The sequence below is a fragment of the Pezoporus flaviventris genome, unplaced genomic scaffold, assembly GCF_033815535.1.
Source record: "Pezoporus flaviventris isolate CSIRO_AGI_PZ_B2104156 unplaced genomic scaffold, CSIRO_AGI_Pfla_v1 ptg000005l, whole genome shotgun sequence".
Taxonomy (NCBI): Eukaryota; Metazoa; Chordata; class Aves; order Psittaciformes; family Psittacidae; genus Pezoporus; species Pezoporus flaviventris.
The window spans coordinates 12,661,148-12,685,400 of record NW_026892553.1 but is presented as its reverse complement, the minus strand read 5'-3'; the positions used below and the strand labels follow the sequence as shown (position 1 = coordinate 12,685,400).

General features: G+C 40.7%; 2 protein-coding genes across 4 annotated transcripts in view; one reads left to right on the top strand and one right to left on the bottom strand.

Annotated features, from left to right (window-relative positions):
- THOC2 (THO complex subunit 2) overlaps window positions 1-11,078 on the top strand; it is a 50,218-nt gene extending 39,140 nt beyond the window's left edge. The window contains exons 32-39 of the mRNA XM_061446112.1: window positions 569-627; window positions 2,148-2,183; window positions 5,785-5,922; window positions 6,281-6,350; window positions 6,425-6,582; window positions 7,230-7,306; window positions 7,404-7,451; window positions 10,226-11,078. Coding sequence (XP_061302096.1) covers window positions 569-627; window positions 2,148-2,183; window positions 5,785-5,922; window positions 6,281-6,350; window positions 6,425-6,582; window positions 7,230-7,306; window positions 7,404-7,431 — 566 coding nt within the window. The 3' untranslated portion in view covers window positions 7,432-7,451; window positions 10,226-11,078. The remainder of the gene's footprint in view (window positions 1-568; window positions 628-2,147; window positions 2,184-5,784; window positions 5,923-6,280; window positions 6,351-6,424; window positions 6,583-7,229; window positions 7,307-7,403; window positions 7,452-10,225) is intronic.
- A 10,569-nt stretch (window positions 11,079-21,647) lies between these two features.
- The window catches only part of GRIA3 (glutamate ionotropic receptor AMPA type subunit 3), a 146,310-nt gene continuing 143,704 nt past the window's right edge, over window positions 21,648-24,253 (bottom strand). Inside the window, exons 15-16 of one of the 3 annotated variants that reach the window (XM_061446086.1) lie at window positions 22,894-23,141; window positions 21,648-21,957 (exon numbers count right to left, since the gene is read on the bottom strand). In XM_061446086.1, coding sequence (XP_061302070.1) covers window positions 22,896-23,141 — 246 coding nt within the window. In that variant the 3' untranslated portion in view covers window positions 21,648-21,957; window positions 22,894-22,895. Of the gene's footprint in view, window positions 21,958-22,893; window positions 23,142-24,253 lie in introns of those variants that run through there. The other 2 variants (XM_061446085.1, XR_009741971.1) reach the window with 2 other exon arrangements.

Below are 24,253 nucleotides of genomic sequence, written 5' to 3'. Positions count from 1 at the left end.
GGCCTTGCAAGTTTTGCACAAATTTAACACAATCCCCTCAAAAGTGTAACCAAGAGTTTCTTCATAACCTTTAAATTGAAAGAAAATGGGCTGTGGAAGATGTAGGCTTTTACTGTGTCCTACTTCAGGACACAGTAAGCTTTATCAGTCCCTTCTTACATTAAGGATTAACAAATCCTTAACGTTGGTATTTCAAGTTCTTATAATCTGAGGCTGATGTTGAGTTTACTTGCACTGCTTAAGGCAAACTAAGTAAAGGAGGGTTGTGTTGCTTTTCACTGGGCTCACGTTTTCAGGGTCTCCACAGCAATTCTGACACAGATTTTCATAAAATAAAAGTTTAAGCATAATTTGCAGCAGTTGGTTCTCATGATACTTTCCTTGTAAACTTTCACAAAGAGGGTTAATACATGCTATTAACTCTAGGTAGCTTAAGAATAACAAAATTTACATAGTGATAAACCCTAAATTCTAGCCTAAATTATTTTGGTATTTCAGAAAGCCATATTATTAGATTATCCTCTTTCAGATGTGTTTTAACAGTGCTATTGTTCTTTTCTTTCCTCAGAACAAAAACGCCGCAAAGTTGATACACATTCTTCTCCATCACATTCCTCAACAGTAAAGGTTAGTATAGCCTGAGGAAGGCAGCACCCATGTTAGGCTCACAAGTTTGGGATGCCAATGTTCGACTTCCTTCAAGTTTTGTGCCAAGTATACACTGGAACCACTGGAGGTTTTATGTTGCATTAGAAAATGCATTCCTTTTCTTTATTGGCGGACTATTTTTTTTCTATAAAAATATTTTTAAATAACAAAATAATGCTTCAAGGACCTAGCACAAATTTTGTAAATAGTGTTTGGAAGTGGCAAGAGAATTTTTACACAGAAGTGCCTCATTGTTTTAAGCAGTCAGTTTTTTTGGAGTCAATGGTAGCTACAAGCAAATGAGTCTTTGCATCAGAGTGGAGCATATTTTTCTGCCCTTCTATTGAAGAATCTGTAGCGCTGAAGATTACTGGATGATACGGGATGTACGATACCTCTGAATTCATCAGGCTTCTTGATGAGCATCATACCGATATGTGCCTTCTAAGGAGGAGTCTTGAAAGGAGTTCCATTTTAAAGTCTCCTTGGTGATCAGTTCTCCTGTAGTTGTGTATATTCAGTGCGCATGCAGCTTCTGTTGTACCTTCCCTTCGAGGTTTGTTTATTTCCAATGGGTTCCCACCATGTTGAGCCCTGCGTTACGATAAAACCAGATGTGGCAACCAAGCCTACTACCCAGCAAAGAGAAATCCCAAGCACTCAAGCGCAGCACAAAACCATGGGCGTAGCCTACTTGAAGACTCAGGGTAGCCATTCCTTGCTCCATATCTCTTTTATTTCTAAACCATCTATGTTCATGGAATCTTTGAATTTGCAGTACGTTGAACGTTTAAAACTGTAAGTTAATACTACTTCATCAAGAGCACTGTGATGGATTATGTGGGCCTTTAAACTTCACCATCTTACCAACTTTAGAACAAGCTTTTCTTTTTTTTCCTGTTTTTACAGAGCATACATCTTTTTCTGTGTAAGATTTGCTTGAAAAATTTGGGCTAATTTTGGAAAACTCAAATATCTGTTACTAGTTTTGAGGAAGCAGGTGATAGTGATAACTACTCAAAACAATGACATTTTTCTTCCCTGTTTCGGATGGAAACTCATTCTAGAGGAACTTCTACCACATTTAACTGAAAGTGGAGAAGATACAGGTTTAAAAACGTTTTAAACCTGTTTCACCTGTGGCTCAGCTAAATTTAGAGTTAAGACTATTTTTTCTTTATATCTTGTTTTGGTGGGAGAGTTTTTTCACTGTTTTATGAAGAATTAGATACAAACACAGTTTGTAGTTTACTTAATTGGGTCTAGAGAATAGATATGACTGTCTTTTTTCTTTTGTTTTTCTTTCCTTTTTTTTCTCCTTCTTTCTTTTTAAAAGTTATTTCAGTTCCTAGCTTTGTTCAGTGTACAGTATTAACATGAGATTTATTCCAGAAGGAGTAGCTGCTTTTTGTTTCAAGGGTACGGCCATGCTTCCCAAAGTTCCTCTGGTTTCTGAAAACTATTCCAGCTCACGTGTCATCTCCATTCATTTTCTACAGGACAACCTCAACGAACTCAAGGACTCTTCAGCAAAGGTTTGAATCTTTTAGACACCACCAAAGTTTACTTTCGTGTTTTGTTGTGGAAAGAACTTAACTTTTGGTCTTGTGGCAAACCCCACCAGGAAATTTAAATTCCGTTCCTTTATATGCTAGTATAGTAACAGAGGGGAATTTTTTCAATCTGCTATATGGAACCTCTGTACAGGATAGAGGAGTAGTTATGTGGAAGCAACATAACGAAAATCCTCTGAATTTACCATTCTGTCAATGCTTTAAAGAGATTTTATGGGTCAATATCTCTTCTGGTCCTCTTATTTCCAACCAGAATCTCCCCAGAAGTAACCTGTATGCTTGTCTTTCCCATGTGACTCCTTGTAAAAAGAAGTCTTCATCTTCTGTGTAGCCACCCTTTAAATACTGGAACATGGTGATAAGGTTTTCCCTGAGCCTTCTTTTCTCAAGGCTGAACCCAGTTCTGTCAGCCTGTTTACATCTTTGTATAGCTGGGACCATGAAGACAGTATTCCAGGTGTGGATTGACAAATGCTGAGTAGAGTGGGATGAGAGCTGAATGACATACTGTGATTTAGACAGCTATTCTGTCGTGTTTTTTAAAGACTCAACCACTTGCATAGTAACACTCGCAAATACTCTGAAGTTGCTAATATACTAGGCTAATAGGAAATGGCTCAGATCTTCTAAAGTTTCTGTTAGCGATTTTTGATGATGCAGTCAGTATCAATGTGTAACTGAATAGCACAGATGTTTATCACTTGGCAAATGCTGACCCTTTGGACTTCCTGGGATAATTTAGGGTTTATCTAGGATTACTTATATTCCCTTAATTTAAAAACGCATAATGGATTATCACTTCCTATTCTACATTTACGCTGCTGTTTTCCTTGTAGCTCTGTTTCTATAAACAAAGTGTTCAGAACACTTTTAGTTCAAAATAGCCCTGATTTTATAGTGGACGCTTGCTGATGGTTGTATTGAATCTTTCCAGTACCAACCATATCTACTCATAAGGAGAATGTATAGGAAGTAGCCTTTGATTCTTACAGTTGATGAAATTACAGTGTCTATAGATTGAATCCATACATGTCAAAAAAAGATTTATGAATCGTTGCGATGATACCTTGTATATTTAAGATTTTTTTTGAAATCAGAAAGCTACAGTATTTGCTTTGAGCTCACATCTCTCTGAATTGTGGTATATGGTAGTCTGTATAATCTCACTTTTCCCTCACTTCTTTTATTAGTTAGGGTTCAACTGGTTAATTGAAACTTCACTCAAGTTTCCATTAGCTAAGCTAATTTTTTTATTCCTTCTACATATTAACCCATTGATGTGGTAATGGAGCAGACAGTGGAGCTATTTGTATTTAAATGATCAACAAACAGCTTCATTTTTCTAGTCAATTAAAAAAAGTTAAACTTTAGAATTGACTATAATGTGTTTCTGTAGACTTAACTGAAAGTGTACTGCAGTTGTGTGTCTTCAAGGATTTATTGGTTTAAGTGTTTGGGGGATGGAGAGTGTTCAAAACTTTCCTCTTCTAAGTACTGTTTTCTGTTCTTTCTCACTTAATGAACTAATTTTCATTCTCCAGTGCCATTCTAACAGACTTAAGGCACTGCTTGACAGTGTTCCCTATGCATGATGTAAGACAAGTCAAATGCTCTTTATACTTATTTGGGGAAAGGGTGGGTTATTCAGAAGCTTGGAAGATTTATGGGTTCAGCTTCTACTGAAAGTTAGTAGAAGTCTAGTGCTGTTGTCTCCTTACAGCCTTTCTTTATTCCTGACTTCATCCATTTTCTGGACCAAGACCATTGAAACGTTGGTTTACATTGCAGGTTATAAAATAAATGAAGCCAGACTTGAGTTTAGATTTGTGTTTATTCTTGTTTTGGCCTTTTCCTAAGTTACACAATACACAACAGTGCCCAGAATTTGATGTGGTTTCAGTTAGCAGTATTTCTAGAGCAGGTTGATAAAGCCTGATGAGCTAAACCCAGCCCTTTCCTGTGAAAGGGGATTGGAGAGATGCGGTTTTCCAAAACTGCATTGGGGTGGTAGAAGAGCGGTGGAATCAGTTATGAACAATTATGTGGACTTAAGAAACAGAATAGGAGAAAGCAGAGCTATGTGTTTGCTGTCTCACATGGAAAGCATCTGTGGGAGACAACTGAATGGGGCTGCATAGAAAAACGTATTTGCAAGTCACTGTTGAAAGTTGACAGCAAAAGGGGATCAAGGGTACATTTACCTGTGGAATGGCAACATAGAAAATGGAACAAGCAAAGAGGAGTGAAGGGAAAACAGGAGAAAGTAGTACTGAAGGTTCAGTCTGCTGTGTAGGAGGATAATAAAATCCAGTTCAGTAATAAAAGAAAGACCTAACATTGCCAGTGTGGTTTTTGACATAGGACCAGTAACATCAAATTTTGGTAAGTTAAACGTTTACCGGAACTGGAGAAGGGCAGGATTAATTTTGCTAAAAGAATAAAATAATTTGAAACAATATTTGTTTGGATCAAGTGATTACTAGATTGTTCTAAACTAATCTTCTACTTATCTCTTTCTTTGGTGTCCTTTTAAGTAAAATGTCTCTCCAAAAAGAAATATAGAGAATATTTAATTAAAAGCTACTGTGTTTTCCCCAGAATTAATAGCTTATTTAAGTGGGGAAATATTAAGGTGTATTGATCCAAGTTTGTGTGTTACTGTAACTTAAGGATATAAAATACCAAGGAAAGAGGAGTTTAATTTAAATGTGGCCTTATTGGTACTTTATGAAAAATATTTCTTGAATCTAGTTTATAATTGTATTTAAGGAGACAGAATTTAGTTACTGAATACATCAATACTTATACACAGTAGTGCCTGTATTACAGATATACACGCACACACAGAGTAGCGTTTAAACTTTGTCAATGTTATACTTTTACTGTGGCTTTTCTGTTCTTCTCCCCTGTGATCCCAGTTTATATTAAAATATATAAAGCTTTGTGGAACTCGTATGTTTTAGAGTTTATCAAAGTTGTTAGAAGAGAGAGTGGAGTAACAGTCTAGGACACATTATAGAGCAAAACCAATTCTTTTCTATGTTCACCTGCTTTATCATTTGAAATTTAGGCTTAAGGTAGAGTTTTGTATTACATTAGATGAAAACCTGTATTATACATAGTATTTGTTTAAATTATTCATGGATTAAGTTTATTCTTTAAAAATTAACTAGAATCTGTTTAAGCAGCTGATTCCATTCACTCATTCCAGGCAAAACGACAAGTGTTAAGTCAGTCCAGGGATCTGCATACCCTGTTTCGATAGTGCTGCTATCTGATGTGTTTTGATGGATCAGACAATGCTGGTGAACAATGTTGTGTGTATTTAACATAAGTGTTTCAGTTAAGAGAAAGTGTTCTTGAATTTCCAGTGTTGAGAAAACTGTATATTAAATTATAGCTAACAAGTTTTAAAGTATCTCAAATCACTTTTGGTTTTGGTAGTAAAGTATTAATGTTTAATTTTGCTTTTGAGCTAGATCTGTTATATTAGAGTAAGACTTTTTATTTATACATCTAGGTATACATATTAATATTTGGTGATATTGCCTTAATTTAACAGCACTACATTAACCACACTACTCCAACACTGTCCAAGAGTAAGGAGAGAGAAGTGGACAAGAAAGATTTGGACAAGTCAAGGGAAAGATCCAGAGAGAGAGAGAAGAAAGATGACAAGGACAGGAAAGATCGAAAAAGGGTTGGTGACATTTTTATGAACTAGTTTAGAAAGTTGGTATATACTTGGGAAGCTTTCTGTTCAAAGTCCTTGCAGTAATAATTGGCTGTACAGTCTAGCCAAGCAAAAGTGATCCATATCAGGGGTGTTTCTCTTTTGTCCTTTTGCTTTTTCTAAGGTCAGTTTACAGTAATGTATTCAAATGCTTTTCCCTTCAAAACTGATCTCAAGAAACACACAGGATGTTTAGACAAGATGTAATAACTCAAATACATTTGAATACTCAAAAATCAGTTCTCCAAAATAGCATTATAAGCAAGCGCTACTTCGGGAGTATGTTTTAATCTGTTAACATCTGCATAATTGTATTTGGTGCCAGGATCATTCAAACAGTGACCGGGAGGTACCACAGGATTCAACTAAAAGACGCAAAGAGGAAAACGGAACAAGTACGTATTTAACATTTTGTGTATGTATTAGGCTTTTACTTGCTGTGAATTACAGCTGAGTCTTGTGTTTTTAGCTGGTTCTTCAAAACATAGTAAAAGTGAAAGTCCATCAGATTCCCCTCGCTTAAATGAAAAGGAGAAGGAGAAGAACAAATCAAAATCTTCAGGAAAAGAGAAAGGTGATTCAATTAAAGCAGAAAAGATGGAGAAGAGCTCCTCTGGTAGCAAAAAGGTAAAATAAGTATTCTCATTTTGTTGCTTTGATGCTGACATTGACAGAGCAAACTGATTCTTTTCTTCCTGTATTTTATTGCTGGTTTATGGCCTAAACTGAAAAAAGTACACTGTGAATGTGTAAGATGCTGCTTCTGGAAATTCTGGTATCTTGTGGCTCTAAATATTTCAGCACTCACTCCTGGTAGAATAAATGGGAGAAATGGTTCATTTTGGCAGCAGCGAAGAAAGTTCAGAATTTACACTTCAGGGTTTAAATAATCTAGAATATTGCAGACTTGCTTGGTGAGCAAATATGTGAAAGCAGAGTTAACTGACACATAAACTAGTCTGCTTATATTCAGATTCATGTGCATGTGTCAGCACAGCGTTCTTTTGTGGAAGCAGAAGTCATTTCTGTTTGTAGTTATTTGTAATACACCAAGCAGTAGTTCCCAGTTTTAACTCATTAGTGATAGTGGTTATCATACAACTGCAAGACAAAGTTAGAATAATCTCAGAAATCATAGAAGCTGATTACTGTCATTCTAACTGATAACTTTTTTAGCTGTGGCCAGTTATAACTTTAAATATTCATAATCCTTCTTATCAGACTGTACCTTGTATACTATAATAAATGATTTCCCTTGTATGAATTTTTCAAAGGAATCAAGACATGATAAAGAAAAAACAGAAAAGAAAGAAAAACGAGACAGTACTGGAGGAAAGGAAGAAAAGAAACAATATCCTTTTACACATTAACATTTCAGAACAATACAGAAAATGAGCTTCCTTTTATTATATGTAGGGAAATACATTTTTCCTTAACGCTGAATCTACTCATAAATCTTCAGACAAGCACAGATAATGAAGATTGTTCCAGTCAAGGTAAAAATTTTTATGGTTTGCTCTGACTTGGTGTCCCTCATGGGTCCTTTTGACTGGTAAAAAAATATACAAACAAAACAGCCTGTGTGTAAAAGGGCTGAAATCACCCAGGGTGGGTTTTAGGGTGGTTTTGTTGTTTGGGGGGGATTTTCTGGAGGTAGTTGTGGTTTTGTTTGCTTGGGGAGGGCAGGTTTTTGTGGTGGTTTTTTATTCTATCCCAGGGAAAAAAAAACCTTCCCCATCATCAGCATAGAGATTGTATAGATGCTCACCTCTTTGGCAAATGTGGTCGTGATAGCCGTCAGTCTTGCTAACCTGTTAAGAATATCTTGCCCTAATATGTTAGGAACTCAAGTTTTGTATTCTCTTTTTAATTTAAGGAAAGCACTAGCTTTTAGACCAAATTGCTATATAGTGTAGTAAACCAGTTCATTATCTCTGATTCATCTCTTATCTGATAGATTTAAGGAGGAAGAAGCCAAAGGAAAACTTTCACATAGAGGCATTGACTATTTGCAGAAAGAAAAGAGAAACTTCAGAGTATTTTGAGTAGCCCATATTTGGGCTAGAGTTTTTTAGAAAAATAAATTGTTCATTGAAGCTGACTGTTCTGATTTTTTTTTTTTCTTAAGAACTATGCAAAGATGAGGTAACTTACGTTTAGTTTTAGGGGTATGAGGGTGGGGATTTTTCTCCTGTTTGCAGCTAGCCATTTTGAGACTTGGAACATCTCATTTTCAGTTATTTGGGCAGGAAAAGAAAGTGTCCCAGTGAACTTAAAATAAGTTCACCTGACCTCCCCAGCTCGAGGCACACGCTGCTACCAATCTTTCTACATAAAGCAGTGGACGCTTTTTACATTTTAAGAAGTGTCTATATGTTGGGTAAACATGAAAATAACTGATAGTGCTTACCAAATAGCAAACAATATGGCTTCTTTCTGAACGTTCACAAATTGTCCAAGTGTTTATCATTCTTGTTTGTTCTCTATTTAGAATTGATGAATTGTTTGTTAAAAATTTGTGTGTAGGTTCTGTGAGAGCTCAAAGGAAGCACGAGCAGAAATGAAGTAGAAACAGTTTTTTATTCACTTACACATTTTCATGGTTTGAGATTATTTGCTTTCATAGAGTAATATATGAACAAAACAAGGCATGCAGAGTTTTTCTTTTTATCAGGCAAACTGACACTGTTAGGGGGAAGGCAACATTTTTAAATCAGTAAATCATTCTTTGTTGTGGATTTTGAAGAAGAATTGATGAGCCTCCAAATTTGTCTTGTTTTCGCAACTGTCTTGGCTGGTCTGTAAAGTGATGCTACCTTTCATAGGTATGATTTGTTGTGAACCCCACTTGAAGATATTGGGGGAGGGCGAAAGTCTTATTACTGAGAGAATGGTCAAAAATTTAACAGTTTGCCCAGGGAGGTGGTGGAGCTGCTATCCTTAGGGTATTCAAAACCTAAGTTGGTAATCCACAGTCCTGAGCAACCTGCTCCAGTTAATTCTGCTTTTTGAGCAAGGTGTTGGAGTGGACAGTCTTCAGAGGTCCCTTCCAACCTCACTGGTTTTGAAATTCAGTTATATGTCTGCTGTCATGTTTGAGAATACTTCAGGTGATACTGTATGGCAAAGCTTACAGGAGAGATTTATTGGCTGTGGGCTCCTAATTAACATTGCTCCTTGTCGTGGCTGTACTTGCTTTAGACGTGTCAGAGAGAGACCATGATGCAGTCCCCGGTTCTTCTGTTTGCCTCTAACTAAAACAGCAGAGACTGAGTCTGAAAGGTGTAAAGGCTTTGCTGGTGGGAACTTCTCTCCAAGAAGCCTAAGCATTATAGGATGGCTTATACAATACTTACAGAGGTGTGTTTTGATGGAGGTCCAACAAAACAAACTAAGAAACCAAAATTTGAGTTCTGAACTCTTCCTGATCATCTGGAAATGTCTTCTGAAAAAATTCTCCACACATGGATTGTGGCCTCAAAGAGGAAAGGGAGGGAGAGTATTGGAAAAAGGGTCTGAAGAGGTTATTGTTGTCTGAACACTGTGGATGGATCCCCAGGTTTTTCCCCCATTTAAATGTTGCTTTGGGGGAGAAAAAGAAACAGTTTTGGTAGATGAAGTTCACAACTTCAGGACTTCCATCTTTCTTTCATAATGTGAAGTTTTATCTTGACTAGCAATTCAGCATAAATTGAGGATTGTAACAACTTAAAGCCCAGCTGTGTTGTTATAACTATATCATGACCTAAGCAACGTGGGTGTAGGTAAATGTCAGTTGCACAGTAAAATTCATATCCAGCTATGTAGTAGGCTAAGATGGGTCATATGGCCTAGAATAGTGACAACACCCCTAGAATAGTGACAGCACCCCATCATTCGCATAGTAAAAGATGAAGAAATGCTCTTTGTAGCAACATGGTTGTTGTTGTTGTGCTGTGCTCCAGTTTGTTTTATAACATTATTCCTAGTGTATTTCTTGCTTAATTTAGAGATAGTAATATTCTGAGGGGTTTGTACTTCTGGAAGAGTTTTTACCTCCACAAGTGACTACTTGAGTTTTATTTATATCTTTAAATTAGTGTTTCCCTCCTTCATTAATACAGTTCTTGCTGTGGACTGAATTGGTTATGGAATGAATGACTGATAAAACTAGTTTTATTTCCCCACCCCCGCTCATTCTTTGAATTGTGAATGGAATAAAACGCTAAGTTGTGAGATCAGTATTCATTTGAACAACATCTAATTCTAATTATGTGTGCTGTTGTTGCAGGTGAGATTGAAATGGGAAGATACCCAGCTGTGACCAGAAATGTATTTTCCAGAGTATAGATTGCACAGAAATTTGTGAATGAAGAGGACCCATCTGCATCTCCTTAAATTATTCAGTTCTCTGCTTTATTTCCCCATGCTGAGGATTTAATTGTTGAGTTGTACATTACTGTATTTTTAACTTGTTGCTTAGTTTCTTACACATTTATTTTCAGTACCTGGCTGAAAGTGTTACCTATTCCATATTTTAGCACAATGTGCTGCAAACAAACAGTTGCCATAGTGCAAATGAGGTTTCATGTGTACAGAGTTCCACTTTAGGTTGTCAAAAATACTGCCTGAGTTTAGTAATTCTTTCGATCTGAAATGCGTTCTTTTAGATGTTTGAAAACCGCAAATAAACAGTTATTGAACCTTTTTGGATTTACCTCATTTAAACTCAGTTTTTATTTATTACTTGGCCTGTTTTTAATATGACTAAAAAAAAAAAGTCAAGTGGGAGCACTGTTTTCATGCAATGCGTAGGGATTATTTGTATATTGTGTACAACGTTGACTTGTTTAAAGAAAAAAAGAATGAAGCCTGTCCCTTCCATCCTGACCTCAACCTGTGCTCAGTTGTCCCTTGCCACACCTTTTGTTTGTCATGTTTTTAGATCGATTGGAAATGCTCTCTTCAAACCAGAAGTAAATTAAGTTTCAATTACAGCTACAGGAGCTTTGTATTGCCGAACTTTAGTCTGAAAAGTTTCACAATGACATTTTTAAGAAAAAAAAGGAAAAAAAAAAGAATTTTTTTATCTGCTGAATTCTACCAGTGTAACCTTTTTTCTAAATAAACAATAGTTTTCTCAATGGGTCGTAAATCGTTCTGTGTGTGGTCGCTTTATTGCTCTGTGTATTGTTACAAACATTTGATACTATTTGGGATGCTGGGAGGGTGTTTTCTGTCTTATGAGCCCTCTGTACTTGCTTACTGATCAGACACAAAGAGTTAATTGCATAGTGTGGTGCTAGCTGTAAAATGACCTTGTGTTCCTTCTCCAGTGATTGCAGGAAGCTCAGTGTTCCTGCATTCCCACATTCAGTCAAGTTTATGCCTTTCTCTTGAAGCATTTGTCCCTCCTCCAAGACTCATTAAAGTATCTGGCACTTTTTTCCCACCATTTCCTGATTTAGTCTAATTGGACTGACCCCAGAGTGTCTTGAAAATGTCTTATTTTGACCAGTTTAATTTAATGCCTGACAACAAATGGACTCTGCTTGGCTTCTGACATGGCACAGTAGGTCACTTTGGTGAAGCTGCCATCTCAGATGTTCACCTAGGTAAGAAACCTTGAGGTCTTTGAAGGGGTCATGTTCCTGCCCCCCACCAAAGTTGTGGATTTCCTTCAGTAAAAATGATCACTGGCTTGTTCTAACTAGAAAATGTGAGTTGTGAAGGAATCCGGGGTTGTGTTCTTTGGAGAATGGAGATTCAGTGTCCTGTCTTGAGTCTCCATTTGCTGTTTAGTGATTAAGAAGGAATAAGTGGAAGCTGAGCTTTTTTGGCCTGGGTACAGCAGCTGAAATACCCAATGAGAATATATATTCACCAAGGAGCAGGAGCTGCTGTTACAGCTAGTTTCTTATCTTTTGGAGGTGCTGCATCCCTTGTGCTCTTCAGCCAGTTCTTGCTCCAGGGGCTGCAGGACTGACTGAAACTTTGAATGCATTTGCTCCTCTGCCCAGAGTTCCGCGAGACAGACTAGCTCTCTGAAGACCCCAGCTAAGTCCTTTGTACCTGCAGTCAGCATGTGTGGTAGAAAGAGAAGTGGTGACCTGGAAGGGGAGAGAAAACTTTTACATATCAAAACTGAAATATTAGCAGAACTGTAAAACCTTGGTCTTCACGTAGCTTCAGATCATGAGTGGAAGTAGTGAGAGCTGTCACAGCTGCTGTCTGAAGGCTGGAGTGAAGTTTTCCTCTGGTTTTTAACAGCAAATACAAGGCTCTGATCATAGTACCTTTAATTTGAATAATTACTCTAAAAGATTAAGTGCAAATTAAGGATGAGTTTCTTGGAGGAGGTGTGGAATCTAAGTTTGAATGATTTAAGTGCTGGGAAGTGGTGATCTTGATAACAGATTTCTCATAGGTGTAACATCTCTCAGGACTGTAATGTAATCAAATCCCTGTAATACTGGAATTATTAGATATAGAGCATGTTCTCAATTTTTACAGTCTCTGACAGGAAAGGATGATCATGTTTTTCAAGGTTACACTTTCAGATTGACAAGCAGAAAATTCATTCTGCCTGTTGGACTGCTGTGGTTTGTGTTAACTACCACCAGTGTGCCATGCTGGTCCCTCATGCCTTAATTCTGCTTACCTCCATTAGCACCATGCTTGTAGCAGCAGTGATGCCTATAAATGCTTGCTGTTGGCTGCGTTCTCCAGAAAGATGTTTATTGATTCTTAGTAATAGATACAAATCAACTTAAGTTTAGATGGTGTAATCAGTCCTTATTGAACAGGCTTGGGAAATGGGGTTTGCTCACAGGGAAGGGTATGAAATACAGCTCTAGTCAGAGCAAACTGATTTTTACTGATTGCTGGGAGAAACATGCTTAATAGATTTAAATGTTCAATATTCTGTTTGTGATCTTCTAAAATAAAAGCACATAAGGAGATAAGGATGACATTAAAAACTTAAATCCTATTTCAAATGGTAAGTTAATTGCTGTGTGCTGGTTTGCTTTATGCAGTGTCACACCTGTATGGCTTTTCCCTGTGCTGCTCATTCCCTTGTCCAAAAAAATCTTGTATGAGGCACTTGAGTTTCTGAAGGTCATTTCTTTGTCAAGGAATTCTCTTTGGTGACAGGCAGGACTGTATGTCGATCACCAGCAGATCAAGCTGAGGCAGGCAGTGTGGGTTTGGCTCAAGAGTCAGTGTTTCTGTGGAGCTTGATAGGTATTTATTTAGGATTTTCTTGTAATGACTATTTTAAAATAGTAAAATGAGTAAGGTACACTGTACTAAACTGATACAGTGTTCAACAGGACTGAGGCAAATACTCTTCATGGATTAGTTATTTTAGCTGGTGGTCAAGGCAGCTGCTGGTTCATAAAACATGTGACAAACTGGGGAAAATTTTATGCTGATCACCTCTTAAATAATCCCAATATAGCAATTTTTTCTCCTTTGAGAATTTTGTTGTCCACACCTGAAGCAATGAGCCTGGGTGTGTTGTGAGATGACAGGGATCTGAGCTATCACTGTGCCTGGGTGCGTGATACTGTTGGCCCTGAAGTAGATGATGGGACTGATAGGAGGTGGAGTAGGTGCCTGCTTAAAGTCACTGCCTTGCAAGGAGTTGTAACTTGATGGATTTTTGACTGCAGATCATGATCTTGGCCTGCAGGTTCACAAAGTAAATTAATTTATTCTATTCTCAGCAGTGTTTAGCAATAGATCTTTTGCACTGATTCAATAGCAACAAAAGCAAACTCTTTTTAGTTGATGATGGAATATTTGCTGATTAAAATGCTAAAACCCAAACCTGTTCACATCAAGTATTAGTACTATTAAATAGACACTAGTCTTTTACATATTGTGAGGTTTAGGTGGCTTTTTAGGTTTTGTGTGTTGTTTTTTTTTTCTTGGGGGGGGGGGGGAGGATTGTTGGTTGTTGTTGGCTTGGTTTGGGGTTGGGTGATTTGTTTAGTATCTGTTTTGTTAAATACAATCCAGAGAAAATGAACTTGAACCAGAAATTGAGCATCCCTCGTGCTCTGTGAATGCTGGTTTGTGTTTTCTGTAACCTGGGGGTTGGGGCGGGGGGGGCTGTCATCCTGGTGGCTATATTTTAACATACTGAATGTTAAGGAATTGCAGTGCTTATAGACTTGATAGGTAAAACTCTTCTGATTAGCTTTGTCCTTGTTAATTAGAGGTTATTTCTGAATAAATCGGAGAAGATTACAAATGCTTGTGCTGCAGTGCAAGAAAGACACAGACAAATTGGGAAGGGAATCAGGTAAGAGTTACCCAGCTAATTAGAGGCGGGAAGAGTTACTGAAACAGAGTAACCAAGCTAAATGCTCAGGCACTTTTAATTAACTCATTAGTTCAGTCTAAAATGAAATGCTTCCATCAAAGTCATCCTGGTCCTTGTGGTTTACTGGAGTGCGATGAGACGAGGCTTTGGCTGGGTGACCGTGTGGGTGTATGAGACTTCGAGTGGAAACAGGGGGGTTCAGTGAGTCCCAGAGGGCTGGGGAAAGCACGGGAAGAAGGGGTCTGTGTTTCCAGAGCTGGTGGGGTTGCATCCACTGGCTCAACCCCATCGGCTAAAGTTGAGAGGGTTATGAAGAACAGGCAGAGCTGGATGGGTGAGCAGGAGGGCAGCCCAGGCAGTGCACCCTATGCCGTGCAATCTGAATGAATCCCTGTTCGATGTGATATTCTAATTGTTCTGTGTAATCTGCAGCATCTGTGATAGGTCACAACTTCACCTATTCTGTAATAAGCTATTTTGCCTGAATATGGCAAACTTCCCTTGTTTAAAGGGCAGGGGAATATTAAATAAATACCATTTATATTTATTTGCCTCAGATCAAACTGTGGCTCTTACATTAATTTTGTAGGGTTTTGGTAATTAGCCTGCTCAGGCCATATTTGGAATCCAAATCCAATATTTGTTGAAAAGCTCCGAATGATATTAAAGTCTGCTCCCCGAGCACAGAGCAAACACCTCTCCCTCGCAGAAAAGGCCAGCCCTGCCCCGAAGGCTGTCACGGCAGCACGGGTATGAAGAGCCTGGTCAAAGGGACATGGATGTGCAAAGCCACGGCGCTGTTGGAGGTGGCTGGGCTGGGACCCCCTTCCCTCGTGATGGCGGGGGGGACCCGGGCTGCGTGGGCAGAGCCTCAGGTACCCGCTGGGCCGGCGGGAGCTGCGGCTGGGCAGGGTGCGGCGAGCGGCGCTCCTCGGCCGCTGTATGTCAGTGTTGCTCCGAGCAGCGGCGGCGGGCTGAGGCCCCAGCCTTGCACTGGGGTTTCTCTGCTTCCAGTACCCAGACGGCATCAAAACGTCTCATGGCGCCTGCCCTCCCGCACAGACCGCAGCTCTGCTTCTATACTCTTTAATCGGTTTCCTGTGTTCAATCAGACATTTCCTCACTCATTACAGCATCTCAGGCATCTCCCATGCGCTTATTAATTGGTCAGTTGTGTTATTTATAAAGCACCTGTCAGTACCAGCATCACGGCTGTGGTTTGTGCTTGTATTTTTATAGGCTTTAGGTGTTTCACCCTGCTTTGCCATCAAGGTGCTTGGTGGATGCTGTTAAACCTTTACAGGTTTTGTCCCTGCGCAGCCCTGTGATGTCTGTGCAGGTCCCCACTGTTGTAGGGCAGCTCTGTAAGCACCCGCTGTGCTTCGCAGCCCTTCCTCAGAGCCAGCTCTCTTTGGCTTTATCTTGTTTTCTGCCTAAAACTAGAATAAAGTAAGGAAGACCCGAAACTGTAATAAAATAGGCGATGGCAGAATCCCCTGTAACCATCTGCTGGGCCAGCCCAGGTGCCGCTGCCCATCCTGGTTTCAAACCTCTGCTGCTACAGCTTGGCTCCGAGTTAACCTTTAGGTGTCAGTTCTGCCTGCTTGTGTGGGGATGTCAACAGCCTCTTCGTCAGCTGGAAATGAAGCACCGCTGGAAATCCTCTGCTCTTCCTCAGCTCTGTTCTGCAGTGCCCTGTGCTCCGTCACTTCTCAGGCGCCTTCCCTGCCCCTCCTGCTCTGCTGATTACAAGCTGCTGTGGAATGGGATCTTGTCCTCTCGCTCTTCTGTTAGATGTCCTGTCATCCTGAAACGCCACAGCTATCATCAGTAATTCGGGGCTAACACTTCAGTGTTAGAAACTGCAATAAATAAATGTTTGGTGTGTGCACAGAGGAGTCATCAGCCTGCCCTCCGTGTCAGCACCACCACCCAGCACATGAGTCTCTCCCAGTGTCCAGCAAAAACAGTGATGCAGGTGCTTCCAGTGGGCTTTATCAACCACTCTAGAGAGCAGATGGGATGGAAAGCCTGGTAGCTGGGAAGCGGCAGAGGTTTTGCAGTTATGCTGGCCATAAGGTGTCTGTGGCAGCTCCTTTGCTCAGACTCCTCTCTGGGTACTGGTGTAGTGTTTGGCTGCTCTTTCATCTCATGTGGTGGTTGCTGCTGATGCCTGTGCCCACAGGTAGGGATGCTGGAAAGCACATCTGTTGATGCTGTTGCAGCGAGGCTGCTGTGTTTAAAAACATCTCAGTAACTCTTCTACTGATGGGTGATGAAATCATAGAATCCTGGAGTGGTTTGGGAACAGAACAGGGAGACCTCCCACTAGACCAGGTTGCTCAAATCCCATCCAGCCTGGCCTTGAATACTGCTAGGGATGGGGTGTGAAGACAAAGAAGCCTGAGGACAGAGGCAGAGCACACAGGAGGGGGGGTCCCACAGTAGTGGTGGGGCTCCTGACCCCCTTTGGTGCTAGCCCATGGCACAAGTCTAGCCTGGGCTTTCCTTGCAGCCCCAGTGCTGAGGGGCACTGAGCCCAGCTCCACAGGGTGTCAGGATGCGCGCGCTGCTGCTGCTGTGGGCACTGTCCTCCCTGATCCCAATTTTAGATGTACTATATTCTGAGTTAATATTACTTTGAAATTTGTAATATCCATGGAAAAATTATCTCTGCACTTAAATTCTCCAGCTTAATTGAATAGAGCTATCATTATCCAGAGCTTGTTTATGTATTGCTGCCTGCAAAATAGTCAATTTTCCAGACTGAGATGTTGAATATGAGCACCAAAGACATTTTGTAATTTAATTTTAATAACCATGACATATTATTATTTTAATAACCATAAATAATAATTATTAAAAAACAATGGCTCAGTGCTTTGTACAAAACCTTGGAAGGAAAACTATGCCATAATGTACAGTGGGGGTTGCGTTACAGCTTATTATTTTGGCGTCAGATGTGTTCATTACTGTGAGGCAGAGCTGCTATGGGTTTGGGATTTTTAGGTGTGAACTTGACCACTGTTGGTGTCCTTTTGCTCCCACTGATGGCTCTGGAAACTGGATGAATTACTCTGAATATTTCCTTATGTTATTTCCCAAATAACAAAGTCAGTTTGGGGTGCGTTAGAGCACTGTGTTCCAGGGCTGTACGCTAGCCCTGCTGCCTTCACTGCAGTGTTATGTTGTGAAATACAGGTTTTGGCTTAACATAGGTTGTCCCAGCCTGACCTGGGGTATCGCACAAGCTCCTGTGCCTCACCCTTGTGGCCATGGCCCCGTGTACAGCTGTCCCGTACCCTACCTTGCCCTGGCTGGCCGGGCTGTCCCAGCTCAGTGATGCAGCCGTGCCACTTCACCCCAGCCCCAGTCAGTTCCACCTGATAATATGTATTTATTAGCAGCTCTTAACACCCGTTTTGCTTGGATGTGGTGCTCCATGTGACCCCAGCAGACGGGTTAGCTATCAGACTGGCACTGCTGTGTTGCTCACACCCTCCCAGCTCAGTGCTGGGGCTCTGCCAGCATTAAGCCATGCTCACAGCAGTGTTTTGGCAGGTATGTGGGGACGGGAGCATCGCTCACTCCTGTAGCCAGTGCGGGGCTGCATGCAGCTATAGGAATGAACCAAGACCGTTCTCTAAACACATCCTGCCCATGGTCAGGTGTGAAATGAAGGTGAATGGTAATTTTTTCATGCCTTCCTGCATTTTCTGTGTGGGCACTTTACATGTAAATAGGCTCATTTCAGTGAGAACCTGGCAGTGCTGAGCACAGTGATCTGCTCACCCCCAAAGCACCCTAAAACCTTCAGTCTTGTGGGCTGGTTTGGTGTCAAATACTTGCTGTTTATTGCTCTTGGATTAGCTCTCATTCCTGAGCTTTGTTTGTTCTTGCTGAAGACTCCTCTGAAGATACGCAGGTGAGCGCAGTGCCTGTGTCCCACCACTGCGCTCACGTACAACAGGTACCACAGCTGATGGCAGCTCTGCAGGGAGCAGGGCCCACAGCCAGGACCCGCTGCTGGGCACCGAGTGCTGCCCTGGGAAAGGCACTGAGATGATTGCCACATGTTTTTCCCTGCAGCCAGTGATGCTCCATACATCAAGCCTGGTTGGGTTTCAAGGTGTGCTTTGGCCAGGAGGTACCAAGCTGGTCGCTCAGGTCCCATGCTGCTGGCTCTGCAGCGGCACTCCCTGCTTAGGGCCCTCACTGTTGGGCTCTTTGCCAGGAGATGATCTTTCCATCCCCACAGCCCAATGAAGTCTTGCACTGCTCCAGCTCAGCCCTCAGCAGGCACTGGGCACTCGTCACCAGCGTGGACCCCAGAAAGAGCCCAGTGGGAGCTGGCTTCTGATGGGGACCATGAGGCTGGTTGAGCCGCCCAAAGGGTTGCCCTTGCTGCGATGTGACTTGGGTGCACACCAGCTGTTTAACACCAGGATTACTTCCCATGGTTCATAGTTTGTGGTGACTAGGAAAAAACAAAGTGTGGATGAGGTAAGCTCCATAAATTAGAGTTGGGATTAGCTGTAATGTTGGGTGAAGTTTATTTTCTTTTCAAAGCATTGCTGAAAATGTAGGAACTGCAGGAAAATACATCTGTAGAGTCAGTGTGAGGAACTGATTTACCTATGCTGCTGGCCACTCCAGGGCAGGGCATAGCATCCCTTGGGCTCTCCCCTGCCCCACAGGGTGCCCTTTGGAACTGGCCAGAGGGATCATCAAGAGTGAAATCAGTTTGTTTGCGGGGTACCAAAACAGGAATATGCATTTCCCAGCAGCATCCTCTGTTCAGTGCTGTGGGTGGCCCCAAACTAAATACCTGTGGACATCCTAAGTAGAAAGGGACAGGCTTCCCTCCTCCTCTGGTGAAAAGATCAGCTGGCTCTTTAACTTTTTTCTTTACAGTTTTATTTACAAAATGTATTAAAACTCTTTGTACAACACCTCATTAAAATGAGGCTCAGTAATTGATGCCCACACATGCAGTTTATGCTTTTACAGCCATTAATTTGCTTGGCAATTTTTTCTGCTCACTGAAGTGCAGTTTCAAAGACCAAAACCAGGAAAGTAAATTACCAAAAAAAAAAAAAAAAAAAAGAAAAACAATGAGGAAGGAAAAGAACCCAAGACAAGAAAAAGGAAAGAATCCCCAAATCCCCCAAAGTAAAACATACTGAAACAAATCATGGTGAGACTACTGCCGAACTTCCGATAGCTTGAAGTTGGTAGCCGGGATTGGTAAGCACTCAACACGTTTTGTTTTAGCTTTACATGCAAGTTTAAAAAATATCAAACCATTTCTCAACCCCCCTTCACTGGTGTGAAGCCGCCACTTAAAAATGAATCTGATAAACATACATCTTTTATACAGCGTTTAAGAAAAACGTTTGTTTTAAATACAACTCGTACTGCACAGCTTTAGCTTGCCCAAGCTGGGGCCGTGATCGCCTTCAGAAGTTGAAAAGAAATCACAGTTTCATGAAAAGAAAATGAAAACCAACCACCAATTTGTTGTCAATATCTTGTTAAAAACGTGAACAATAAATTATTCTCCTACGAGCTTTTAAAATGGTTTTTATATTACATTTTGTTGGAAATACTTATTTTTAACAAGACTTTCCCCATAGAATCCTTTTTTTTTCTTTTTTTAACTCCTATTAAAAGTTCAAATCTATCATCAGCAAACTAAACGCCTAAGGGTCAGACTGCTTTAAATGAGTTTCCTTTTCATTGTATGTTACTGATGAAATAAAACTCTATAGTAAACTACAGAAAATACATATTGTCGATTAGAGGTAATTAGTATGCAGATATTCCATTGAATATTTCCCATGTGATTGACAATATGTTTAAAGGTTGTTTTTTTTTGTCTTTTGCTATTTTTTTTAATTTTATTTTATTTTTAAGATGAAGTTAAGTAGTTTCCAGGCAGAGGTTCAAGGCTGAAACGCTGCTGCTGTCTAAGACGTTGATGTGAGTAATAGTGAGCCCCTACCTGTAGCAGTGTCGGCTGGAGCACGGTGTCCTCTTCCCAGAGGGGGCAAGGACAGGAGTATCCTCTCACCAGTAGCCATGAAACAAGAGTTGGCAGGAGCTGATATAATATAACAGTACTAGCAGGAATCATGTTAGATCGCTTAATATTACCCTGGAACTGCAGCTCTACTTTGAGTTACTATCCTCTTTCCTTACTTCTGGTTTAAAATAACCATTCCCGAGAAGCATTAGCTGAGCACAGTGCTAGTTGTGAGAGAACTGGGGGCGGAAGCAGAAGCAGGCCTGGACAAAACTAACCTGTGCTTCTCTTGCTTCATTGCTTGATATTAAACAGTGAATTAGAATGCAAATGCACAGCAAGAAAAGAGATATATGGTCTGAACCTAAACAGCAAGTAGCTTTTCTTCTCTTTATTTTCCTTTTAAAAGCCACCCAATGTCATTTTAATAAAGCACCTGTAGGTATGCCTGATGATAGAAGAAAACCCCAGGAATGCAATATTTTCTGCCTGCACTTTAGCTACCTTGTCAAGAAATTAATTTACTGATCTGGAAGCAAGACATGCAGTTCCACAGATTACTTTCTTTTGGATTTACAGATTCACAGTCATTGACCTTAACTGGTTTTAATGCACAGATTCTTTTCTTCAGGTGTCACAGCTTTTACTGCTATACAGAATTGCTCAGATTAGCTGGAGAGTTAAAGTGGCTCAGACAAAAAATAAATCACACCACTGGTAAGTAAATACAGAAACATCTTGACATCAGCTCGTACAAGCAGTGACAGGCCAGTCCGTGTTCGCACGCAGCACATTTCTGAGGCTTTGTGTCAGGAGGAGTTTCATAATTTGATACAACTGGGGTGGCTGATGAAACCGGCTGCGGTTTGCTTTCAGGACACAAGTTCATTTACTGTGCAGTGGTATCAAAGAATGGCTTTTGTTGCACTGATTTTTTTACAAGATTTTTTTTCCACATACTAATATCTTGTTACCTGTCCTTTCCGTTTCCCCTTTCCTCATTCTCCTCTTCCCTTTTCTTTCTCTTTTTCTCCTTCCTTATCTTCTCTTCTTTCTCTTCCTTTTCTCTTTTCTTTTTCTCTTTTCCCTCTTTTTTTTCTCCTTCTTTTCTTTTCTTCTTTTCTTTTCTTTTCTTTTCTTTTCTTTTCTTTTCTTTTCTTTTCTTTTCTTTTCTTTTCTTTTCTTTTCTTTTCTTTCTTTTCTTTTCTTTTTTCTTTTCCTTTTATTTTCTTTTTTTTTTTCTCTCTTTTCCTTTTCTTTTCTTTTTTCTTTTTTTCTCTTTTCCTTTCCTTTTCTTTTCTTTTCCTTTTCTTTTCTTTTTTTTTCTCTTCTTTTGCTTTTTTCTCCTTTTCTTTTCTTTTTTCTTTTCTTTTTTTTCTATTTTCTTTCCTTTTCTCTTTTTCCTTTCCTCCTTTTTTCTTTTTCTTCTTTCAAGCAAAGCAAGAATATTTCAGTGATGGTTTGCATTGTTGTGAGTCTCAGAGTCTTCCATAAGGCACTGAAGGAAAAAAATATCAGTTTTTCCTATTAAAAGTACATTGCACCATCATCAACGCGTGTCATGCCTGACACCTCGGAGAGAGTACAACTGGCTCAGGTGGTCCGAATCCATGAAGTAGCCACATTCTCTGCTGCTTCTCCTCTTGCGTGCTGCCAGGGTGAGGATCTACAATAAAGCCAGAAAGATTTCATCAATTCCTGGTGGCAAGGGGCAGGTGAGCTCAGCCTGGGAGAGGCACAGTCTGCGGCTGATGGGCCAACAGAGTCAGCAATTCAACTGACTTCAGTTTTTCAGCAATTCAACCCTACTTTTGATGCTTTAGAAATTATGGTTTCTAGTGTAGACTTCTTCTGTTTCGTTGTAGATTTCTTTGAGACTTGTTAAAATCACTTACCTGGCCTGATTATAGCTTAAAAAATAAAGAGGAAGAGGTCACTAGCAAGAAAGTGTGAATTCTGATGACAATATTTTGTAAAGCAACTCTTTTATATGCACTGAACTAGCACCATGCTGGAGAGAGAAGTTACTTACTTCAGCATGGAGAAGAGAAGGTTCAGGGGAGACCTTGTAACAGTCTTCCAATATCTAAATGGGGCCTACAAGAGGGACTTGTTAACAAGGGCGTGTAGTGGTAGGACAAGGGGGGAACGGCTTTAAACTGAAAGATGGTAGATCTAGATTAGGTATTAGGCAGAAGCTCTTCCCTGGGAGGGTGCTGAGGCCCTGGCACAGAGAAGCTGCGGCTGCGCCATCCCTGGCAGTGTTCAAGGCCAGGTTGGACAGGGCTTGGAACAACCTGCTCTAGTGGAAGGTGTCCCTGCCCGTGGCAGGGAGTTAGAACAAGATAGCTTTAATGTCCCTTCCAACTCCAATCATTCTATGAAGACAGCTGTCCCTGCTAACAATACAGGATGGTACCAAGCTTACTTCTGTTCAGGGAAGGCATTTACATCACTAATACCCTGAGATGGCCACCAGGCAATGTTTCACAAGCCCTTCTGCAGCAGTGGCCAATTCACACAACAAAGATCACACACAGCTGAAAAAAAGCCAGAAAGAAAGAAAACCCAGAGGGTTTTAGGTCCCGGCCCGCAGCCGTACCCCTAGATTTTCACACTTTCTGTGCCGTACACGTTGTAGCCTTCTCTGTAGGTAGCATAATTCTGGGTGTTGGTGGCGGGGGCAGGTTTGAAGTTCTGTGTGTTCTTGGTGAGTTTCATTCGCTTGGACTCGGCCCGAGACTTGTAGCAAAACTCGATCAGTGCCACCATCATGGCCAGCCCGAGGCCTCCAACAAGGATATAGAAAACCCCAGCAACATTGCTCAGGCTCAGAGCGCTCGTCTTGTCCTAAGAGAAATGAGCCGCGATGTTAGTTTAGCTGTGAGGAGCAGACAGACAGACAACAGGCTATTTAACAGTTAACTCTAGCTGGAATAACTACACTCATGGCGTTCAGTGCTTTCCCCCCGTCCCAGCAGCCCAGTAACTGCTCTGTCTCCCACCCTTTGGTGGGTGAAACTCTGGCTGACTCCAAGGCAATGAGGTTATTGTGGCCACTGATTTCCCCAGGCCTTTGGCATCCCAGAGCAAACCTGCCTACAGCCAAGCATCCCTGGTAGCAAAGACCCCTCTGGAATGCTCTATGGGGAAAGCAGTGGCTGCATAAACCAGCAGGTTTAAAACAGCATAAAACACTTGGTTTTGGTGAATGTACATAAAATTATAGAGACGCTGCTAAACTTATCTACCTTGTTTTCAACAGTTAGGAGAAAAAACCCACCCTAGGAAGATGGTCAGTTACTTTAAGGTCAAGCAGCAGGGCGCTAAGCTAAACTAGCACCTTTGGTAACCAAGGGAGAATGAGCTCCTGAATAAAACCAGTCATTGTAACACAAAAAAGGGCTGGCCAGGGTTTACCTCCCTTTAATACATGTCAGATGGGGGAGAAAGCTTGCATTTTTAAAAATAGGACCCTGTGATCATATTAAATATTGTTGCAACTCTTTTGCTGCTGCGCAGGGTGGATGGAGTTGATGCTGGTGGGCCTGGCCGGGCAGAAAATGCAAGGGGCTGTGCCTGCGGGATGCCTGCTGACAGAGCTAGGTTTGGAAGTACCTTCAGGGAGGGAGATACTTGCATATAGTCAGAATAAAGTACTATCTACCTTGCAAGTACCTGTTCATTTCATGGCAGTTTGTGTAGAGGTAGCAAATGTCCTGCCATTTAAACTAAAGCTGTTACTCATTTACACCTCCTTTCAATTAGTTTCCTTCTGCAGCTGTTGTGCTTTCAGATGTCCCACAATCCCAGGTTTATCTCAGACACCAGCTACAGGGCTGTGCCCTGAGCAACATCCAGTCCAGCTGAAATCAATGAATTTTTATTATTGGCTTTGATGGAACTTGAAATTGTCCTCCAACACTGAGAGGGTGCTTCCAAATTACAGTTTTCTGTTTGAA